The sequence below is a fragment of the Punica granatum genome, chromosome 6 (genome assembly GCF_007655135.1).
Source record: "Punica granatum isolate Tunisia-2019 chromosome 6, ASM765513v2, whole genome shotgun sequence".
NCBI classification, from domain to species: Eukaryota; Viridiplantae; Streptophyta; class Magnoliopsida; order Myrtales; family Lythraceae; genus Punica; species Punica granatum.
Window position 1 is genome coordinate 722,627 of NC_045132.1, and position 9,610 is coordinate 732,236.

The window sequence follows — 9,610 nt, forward strand, 5'->3', positions numbered from 1 at the left end:
ACAGCCTGTGGAGGGCTTGAGCTCTGGCCCCACTTATTGAAATCCAAGTTTGTGACTCACATCTGTCCGGCAAAACCAGGGCACAAGCAAAATCAGTGTATTACATCCTCTTCTCGGCGCCACCGCCCATTGGCACGGGTCTGCAGCCATCATCGTTGGCGCCGATAGCCACATTCAGGATCCCATAGGGATGGCCTAGCATCCTTGAATTCGCTTTTGCCCAATATTTATCCATATAATCCAAAAACAAGGGAAAATAAATCTTTCATTCTGCACCGGCAAAAGCAGTAAGAACTCCGAAATTTGAGCATAAAGCTGTTTATTCATTCGGTTGACGGGAGTATACAAGAAGTTCGTTCAATCCAGCAAGAAAGTTTTCGCTCTGAATAGTGAATCAGTCAGTCTATGACTCTATACAGCAGTTTCAGAACTCTCATATCACAGATTAAGAAAAGAAAAATCCGCTATTGCCTACAGAAAGGGGAAAGAAAGTAAACATATGTTGAAGGGGCCGAAGAAATGAACTGAATTATTGAAGAACAAGGAGGAAAACGAAACCGTAGAAAGATGAAAATGATGAAGTGTCAGTTTGCATAGTAACTCTGACTACTACCATGAGGACTACTTCGAAAAAACCGCATAATTCATGGCCAGCATCATCCCTAAAACTATCCTTCTGCAGACTCATGGTCATCCCAACTGCGATAATCTTCTTCTTTTGCGGTTCCTCCTCCTAGCGGCAGTATCCATTGTGCTTTTCTCGGAACAAATTCTAGATGAAGGCACGCCAAGCGATGTTCTCAATCTCTTCGAGGCCCATTGCACCTGTAGATTATTCACTATGTTGCTGATATCCTTCGAGCTATGCAGCTCCACAAGCTTCTGAATTTGATCGAGCATCTGATATGTCCAGGCCACGGACAGATTGAGGTCGATTGAATCATCCATCGGCTTTCTCCAAAAATCTAATAACCTTTCCCTGAATGACTGCAGAGATAGTGAAGGATGATTGCCCTGCAGACTCTCACACATCATGTTGACCTTGACCACATGCTTGCAGAGGTTCCCCTGAAGTGACCATGCACAGTCACAGAACGCGAATTCTGACCCGGGGTTCCACACAAGATATGTCCTATTGCTGTCATCTTGGCTCAAGACCTTAGCAAAGAGCCGAGCTTTCTCATCAAATACAACAGAAGAATCGGGGATTTGTAGAGCTCGGTGCCATGAAGTAGAAGCAATGTATTCCTCCTTTACGTTTTGGAAGGAATCGCTCTCATCTGCATATCTAGCAAGCCAATAGCTCGAATGGAGCTCTGTCATAAGTCTATGTACTAACCAGTCAACTCTCCGGAGCGCACCCAGATGTGAATCATCGAATAATGCGCTTTTCAACTTCAAGTGGTAGGCTTCTATGGCGCCAGATGCTTCCTGGCTCGCAAGCGGAAGGGACTTCATTGCAGAAAGCCACATTTCTGTCAAACAGCACAAAGTCCAATTATATTGTGCCTGATATGAATATAGTGTCCATGCACGTCACTATGACCGATCAGTTGTTTCGTTACAATTTATTGACTAAAACCATTCCTACTAGGATTACTTTCAAAAAAAATTCAGACAATCAACATGCTGCTACCTCCCTGCTTTGTTATGCTTCTTGGACCCATTTCTACCTCCCTGCTTTGTTATGTCCATTCCATTTCCTTATTATTCAAGATTCTATCTGCATGTGCAGAAACCGTACATAATTTACATTATTAGAGCACTGGCCACCAGCTTAAGCTGTACCATGGTAAAGTTGTATTTTGAGTCTTGTATTCCTGTCTAATTATAGAATGCCTGTTCCCATTTTTCTGGTTGTCATTATTATAGATTCGATCTCTGAACAAGTTCCGTGAGAACTCATTCCAGAAATACAAGTGCAAAAAGAATAAACCAAGTGGAGTGCCCAAAGCTTACCTATTTTAGGAACCCAAGATGCTTTAAAATACTCCACAAAGGCCGTCTGATCGACAAAATCCTGCAGTAACTCTTCCACGGCAACCGAAGAATCAACACCATCCCAAATGCTGTAGACTAATTGTCCCAGTCGTTTGAAGATTTCTCGCCGAACTTCAGAGTTATTGCATTTCTTGATGACGTTCCTCAGCCATGTCCTTCGCATTCGCCAGAGAGACAACAATACTGGACAAGCAAAGACATCCCTGAAATAAATAAATATATGAATCCCGTAGCGTAAAATGAGCTCCTACTCATCAAATGAAAAGTATGCAGTCTTTATCACCGTTAATTCACATAAAAAGACATTGCCGAATTAGTAACAAAGAAGCATGCCTTATGGGATCAATCTCTGCAGCTGCATCATCTATCATAAAACCATTGACCTTCCACCCAGGTTCGGTGCTTCTGATTCTATCAAGTAGTGCCTTCATCCACTTGGTCATATCCGTCTTTGAAAAGCTACGAGTTATTATCCATGCAACAGGAAGTGCATGCTGTCTGGAATCAAACACCAGTAGCGTGCACAAGGGATACTGCAATTTAGAAAGATATTAGTAACTCTTTTGAGAAAAGTTACTCCAGATAGAGTCAGCCCCAGGGGCCACGGACACCCAGCAAGCCCATGGATTTGGGTAAATTGCGGCCTCATCAGGAAACTAGTGACTAGTATGAGTTTGCACTAAATGAGGCATGGGGGAGTTGAAAACAGAGACCATAGGGCACTTCGGTCTCTATCTGGACCGCTCAAATAGTAGTTTGCTCTCTGCTACTCATAAAAGGTAGTAACAAGGCGTACCTTAAGTCTCTTTATGCCAAATGTGGAATCAGCCGCAATGAGATTCCTATGCCCAAATCGAATCATTTGCTGCAACTGCCATTCCGTTTGAATCCCGAGAACAAAAGCATCTGTTTCTGAAGAATCCTGGTAAAAGAATATAGACTTCTTATGGCCTTCAACCCACATCCGGATGCTTGCCTGATCATCGAGAGCCAATTCATGCGTCGATCTCTTAATTATCATCCCCAGTTTGTGGACATCCTGAGAAGCGAGCATCATGAGCTTTTCATCAAGCCCGCAGTAGCGCTGAATACCTTCAATATGCTTCTCCAAGACATTCTCTTCAGGAATTCCAAGATAAATCATAGACATTGTCTGTTGTTTGATCCTGCTGCAGAGGTATGGCGTCTTCTTGGCTCCAGGCCCAATAGCATCCTTATCGAGAGGGCCGTGGCAGATGAAGCCTGCCCTGTTCACATGGCGCCTTTCGATGTATTTGATGAGGGCAATCGAGGGACGGGCATAGAGCCGTGTCACTTCAAAACGACACATACACCCTCGCATTGACTGAGGCCTAGCAGCTCGATTCCTAGTGTTCAACCGGTATTTTCGACTAGGTAATACACCGCCACCTTCTCCATAGTCTTCTGGACCAAAAGAACACCAGTACCTTCAAAGTTCAGATAAAAAAATGATGAAAATTAATTACGTCTGACAAGTTCTGCTGCATAGATTCTTCACTCTTTCCAGCCAGCTTGTTAGCTAAAGCCACAAAGGCAGAAAAAGCGTGTTCAGTCAAGTTCATGGTGCAGAAAGGAGAAAATGATCAACCTGAACTCTGTGATAGTCTTTCCACAGTTGAAAAAGAAAACCTCTATAGCACATACGGTGAATAGAGACAAATGTTCTCCCTTCCAGTCGTTACCTGATTAACCATCCCCACTGGAAAAGGATGACACAATATACGAGGAAAGGAACTCTTCTTGGAATTACAGGCATAGAGTAACATGTACGAAATTCTCCAGCATTGACACGAGATACACCTTACATAGTGAGATAGGGCTTTTTAAACTTACAGCTTATGTTCCAAATATTCGTCCTCCTTGTACTCTCTCAAGCTCCGTAGGGGTCGTTTTTTCGCCTTTTCAATATGGAACCTCGTGGGAGACTCTACATTTGCACATTCTCCAATTATAAAATCATCAACCCTTGCGTATGGAATCAGGGCTACAACATCATGGCGCTCGGCAGTCCCATACCCCGTCCACTTCAAATCTCCAGAGGAGAAGACTTCCTCATCCGGATTTTGCACCTGAAGTTCGAGTATGGATTCTACCGTCTCTGTCCCCTCAGCACCATGTCCTGACATAGCTACCAGACCGGCTGAAGATGTAACACCATAATCTGCGAAAGTTGGTTCGCATAGAAAAGCATCAGTTTACTTTAACAATCATCTCTATCACTCGAATAACCAAATAGGAAATCAGACAACAGTCCACAAAAAATGCTCTTCCATTGAACCAAAACACTTGCACACTTGCTAAACATAAACCCAAGAAACGCTCGCTTGATCCAATTCACAACTATCCCCAAATAAGAACTGAGACGAATTCTGCTCAATAAGAAATGATAGAGAGGAAAATGTCAGCCCCAACCACATCGGATATAAGCCCTATCTAGCTCCTTGCCTAATCAAAGAAGAAGAATCTAACCCAATGGCAATATTCAAAGCAAATACCCAACTGAGAGTTCAAATTCGACAGAGAGAACTCTCAAACAGAGCACCCCAAGTCAAAAGTTCAAACTTTACTCGTTGCCCAGCAGAAATCTATACAGAACAAGCTCGGAGAGAAAGAGACAGGGGATGGATGAAGCCTTGCCTGCGGCAACATGAGGCAGAGAAGAAAATGGAGTCGGCGAGAATCGAAAACGAAAGCAAAAGAGAGTACCTTTCTTTCTGCTAATTCTCGCAGTCCGTCAGCTTCATCCTCAGGGGTAGAGACAGAGACTCATAAGATATCATGGTGGACTGGAAGCATGGAAAGGGTTTCTTACGACGGCTCTCAACGGCGAGGTGGGTTTTTCTTTTTTCATTTTTTTTATTGAAAAATATACGCGCACAATCTTTTATTTTTACGTCAATTTCATCGTAACCTTTTAAAATAATGAAATGCAGTGAGAATAACGACATGATATTAAATTTTCAATAAATATTAAACAGAATGTCGAAGTAGGGTACGTGTGGGTGAATAATGAGTTCAGACTCTTGCCATATACAAAATAACCCAAATTCTAACCCATTCCATGCCCTTTTACCCACCCCGACTTCCTTACTATCAATACTTGAATATTAGTCCCGCCTCTTCACATACATAATTGCTCTTTTTGAAAACAATTACGCCATCAATAGAATAAAAAAATCACATATTAAACTTATTGCGGTTCATATAGTGAATAAGAGATGAAAAATTATTACAAAGAAAAGAGAAGTTTATACCTGTCAAATAAAATATAAACCTTAATTTATTTTCTTCTATGAGAATAAAAGAATGAGAAGTGTGAAGAGAGAGACTTGTAAGCTTATGGATGAAAAGGGATAGAAAGGGCAAAGCACTAAACTAAAGAGAAATTTGTGGCTGTAGTGAGACGAGAGATGTGTGAAAAGTTGAAATGAGATTCAAGTATTGATGGCGAGGGAGTCGAGTGGGTGAAAGGGTTGGAATATAAGTTATTTCCCATGTGGCAGAGTCCGAGTCCACTATTCATCATCGGGTGTGTCACATTAGCCTTCCATTTAATTTTCACGGAAAATTTGACGTCATCCCATAATTGACACTACCATTTAAATGATGTACTATATAGTGTAATTTTAAAAAGTTATGATAAAATTAATACAAAAGCAAAATATTATGTTATGATTGACAATACATTCTAAAAGATATGATATATATTGTAATTTTAAAATATAATAAAATTGACATAATATTTTCCTTTTTTTTTTTCTTCTCTCTTCTTTTTTCCTCTTCGGTTTTCTGGCTAATGTTGACGTGAATTGGGAAATTCTACATATAATATATAGTCTATTTTTCCAATTGTGTATGCACTAACGGCAAACCTTTTTCTCCTTTTCAATTCGGTCGGATCACATTCACGAGGGTCCCGACTTTATTCGCTATCACTAATCTTCGCCGAAATGTCAGCTTGGTTACAGCAAAAGGACGAGGGACATTATTAACTAAAACATATCTCCGTTTCAATATACAAAAGACTTTCAGTATATATATTCATTTTCTTCTTTTTTAATCTCAATAAACCTGATGCAGGATGAAATTATATATGTAAAAAAATGAATAAGAAAAACCTGCATATGTTTAAATGATTATAATATCTTAAAACAATAGATCTCGAATATTCATGAATCTATGATGAATAAAATCTTCAGTTTAGAATAACTATCATTATTATTTTCAACTTATCTTATTATATAAATTCAAATATTTGAAAAAATAAATATAAAAATGATTAAAACATAATATGGTGATACTTTTTAGTACAAACGACCAGTACTTCGTTATGAGTCAATTTTTTTTTTAAGTTATAGAAATTTTACAAATTAGATGACACCTTTATTTAATTATTTTTAACGAATTATAAACATCTCTATATATCTAGAAAATACAAAAGAATAAAATTATATCTATAATTCTGTATTATCTTTAAATGTGTTCTTTTTACATAAACTCAATTCAAATTTATGAAATTTTTATGATATATTAATGCCATGATCATTATTTAGTCATTCTTTTATTGAATATTTTATTGACACTAAACTTGAATTTGAGACCTTTCCATTTAATAAAATTTATTATAATTTATCATGCCAATTCAATTAACTTTACTCTATATATATTTATGTAAGAGATTTATTGAGGGATAAATCTTTTGGCACATGTTCGATTTAAAATTTTAAATTAATAGATGATGGAACTCATTCCTCTTATGTGCCAATGTTTGTTCTTAATTTTTAAAATGCGAGTTTTAGCTTATAATTCAATCATATATATATATATATATATATATTCATATTATCATATATTATATTTTTATTTTATTTCACGGAGTGTGTCTTTAATGCGTTAAATGGGTTGACTCTTTAGTATAAAACCTATGGTTTTGTTCTTTAAAGAAAGGAATGAGTAAGATTTGAAATTTGGCAAACAATATTAAGTAAAAAAGAACATGATGTACTTTAAGAAAATCAAAATGCTTGTATTTTATAAATTTATGAAAAATAATGTAAACAACGAAATTAATTTTCATCTTTGGTTCTTCACATATGGATCAAAGAAGAAATGTATTACTTGTAATTTGAAAAAGTACGTGTATAATTAGTTTACTTCCTTAAGAAAGATACAATATAAAGAAAAGTTTGTATCCATTAATGAAAATTTCTAAAAAAGAGAGTATAAAGTATACGTATAACTTTTTCAGGAAGATAAAATAGAGAAGGAGAATAATGTAAAATGCATGGCACCGTCATCTTATTGAAAAAAATATAAAATGCATGATGTCTAATCCTATAGTAGTGATCAAGAAAAGGGAGAAAAACTTGCATGTCACATGAGTGAAAAACATGAGTTATATTAACTTTTAAATGCTAAAGGTTTACTTACATAAGTGACATTATTTCTAAATATAGTAATCGTTAAAAGAAAAAAATTTGCACGTAATAGGGACAAATCTAGATAAAAAGGGAAAAAAAAATTATGTTGGGAAGAACTTGTCTAAGTATGATAGGTCAATCAAGTTACACCACTACATTGTCCGAGTGGCTTAGAAACACTGGACAAAAGAAGGAGGTTAAAAAAAAGGGGACACTTGTGATGATAAGGTTCCCCATTAACAACCTTTTTTTAAAAAACTCAAAAATCAATGAGTGTTCATTGATAACAAAAACGAGTACAAGGGAAAAATGTTCAAGCTTCCCCATTCTCAAACTAAAATTTTGAAAAAGAAAATATTGCATATATCCTAGTTTGTATATCTAGTTCTTTTAATATGAAATTTCTTGTAATTTTTTCTAAATAAAAGTTACTAAAGAAAATATTTTTTGGAAATAAGAGATACCTTATTCGGGACTAATTTGAAAACACCGAAGAAATGGAGAAACATAAAAACAAAATGGAAATTTAAAAATATTTTTTTAAAAAAATGAAAATGATTGGTCCAACTATAATGATCAAATGAAGAACAATCTTTCAAGATCAGCTACTTTCTTCATTTAATAATAATAATAATTTTGCTTAAATCTCTTTTCTTTTTTCACCCTTGTTTACACTTGCAACATAACAACCAATGGACAAATTATTGCATTCATTAAATTAAATTAAAACAAATCAAAAGGTTCCAAATTGGGGTCTTAAATAAGAGTGAATAGGCAATTTGGTCCCTAAGATTCAGATGTTACATCAATCCAGTCCGTGACTTTTTTTTACATCAATTGAGTTTCTTAGTTTTGAAAGTTACATCAATTTAGTCTTTAATACATCAATTTGGTCCAGTTTTTATGGTTACATCAATTTGATTCTCGAGATTAAGGGTTACATCAAGGGGGTCCCTGAGCACATCAGTTAAATCCCTGGAAACAATGGCAATTTTCATGGGTGATGGCGTTAGGCGGCCTTTAACTGTCGCAAGGACCAAATTAATGTAACATAAACCAAAACTGATGTAGCAGGGGTACTTTTCAATTAGGGTTACATCAATTTGATCCTTAGTGTCTTATATTTGTCTTATCTTTCTTCTTTTCCGCTCAATTCAGTTCACAGACACCTTCATCTTCCCCTTTCTTCTTTGAAACACGACCCATGTTCCAGTGTTCCTCTCCATCTACATTGCGCGAATTGATCAAGAAGAGAAGTGTAGGAGCATTATGGATGATGATCAGGCCGACCCTAAGTTCGTCTACATACTTAGGTATTGCTTTCTATCTCCCTGAAATCCCACATTGATAGACTCATGAAAAGGTTGATTTTTTTTTGGGATTTCATCATGTACCATATCTCTATCTCTGTTGTGGTCATATTTTAGTTTTGATGATGACATTTTCAAAAAACTGAGTTCTTTAGGGTTTACAGAACTAGTATATTAATGCTTGCAGTGTGCATTTGTGGAAGACAGTTGCTGTCCATCTTCATCATGGTGGACAATTTGTTAGAAGCCCTAGAATGAGTTATGATGGTGATGATGTATTTACTTTTAAGAACATAGATGTTGATACCCTCACAGCGTTAAATCTGCGTTGTATTTACCAATAAAAGAAAGCCAAAATTAGGCAGAAGGACTAATATGATGTAACGTTGGATTCGTTTGAAGTGGCATTTTTGTAGAAATACTATTGGACGAAAATAACATGAATGACCAAATTGATGTAGAAGATGACCAGATTGATGTAGCAAAATGACCATATTGATATAATATTGTAACTTGAAGGACCTTCATAATGTGATAAGGACCAAATTGATGTAACCGTGAAAACTTGGAGACCAAATTGATGTATCAAGAACTAAATTGAAGTAACTTTCAAAACTGAGGGACCCAATTTATATAACAAATAGTCATGGACTGGATTGCCGTAACACTCGAATCTCAAGATCAAATTGCCTTTAAATAATAGGAGAGATTAGGGTCTTCTTACAAGTGTACTTCCTTTAGTGGGTACAAGGAAAAGAAGAATGGAAAGTCTTTTCCCTACCAAAAATAGTAAAACCCCATGCAAGTATATGTATATCCGATGAAATAAGGTAACCATAATATCATATCAAGAAAATC

The 9,610-nt window shown here is 36.6% G+C and overlaps 1 protein-coding gene across 2 annotated transcripts; it reads right to left on the reverse strand.

Annotated features, from left to right (window-relative positions):
• Positions 1 to 292: 292 nt before the first annotated feature.
• Positions 293 to 4,885, reverse strand: LOC116210431. Of its 2 annotated transcripts, none has more exons than XM_031544298.1 (6): positions 4,729 to 4,885; positions 3,856 to 4,183; positions 2,798 to 3,449; positions 2,335 to 2,534; positions 1,960 to 2,204; positions 293 to 1,475 (listed from the first exon to the last, which is right to left on the reverse strand). In XM_031544298.1, exons 2-6 carry the CDS (start codon positions 4,146 to 4,148, stop codon positions 691 to 693), a joined length of 2,175 nt encoding a protein of 724 aa, XP_031400158.1. In that variant the 5' UTR covers positions 4,149 to 4,183; positions 4,729 to 4,885; the 3' UTR covers positions 293 to 690. The 2 variants fall into 2 exon arrangements, with proteins under 2 accessions (XP_031400158.1, XP_031400159.1); XM_031544299.1 differs by having other exon boundaries at positions 4,660 to 4,742.
• Positions 4,886 to 9,610: the final 4,725 nt, after the last annotated feature.

Bases quoted from the DNA above. Each gene is read 5' to 3' on its own strand.
- LOC116210431 (XM_031544298.1), bottom strand. From the start codon at position 4,148: ATGTCAGGACATGGTGCTGAGGGGACAGAGACGGTAGAATCCATACTC. The intron at 3,450-3,855 runs GTAAGTTTAAAA...TGAACTTTGAAG, and splicing joins GAATATTTGGAACATAAGCT to GTACTGGTGTTCTTTTGGTC. The intron at 2,535-2,797 runs GTACGCCTTGTT...TCTAAATTGCAG, and splicing joins TTGGCATAAAGAGACTTAAG to TATCCCTTGTGCACGCTACT.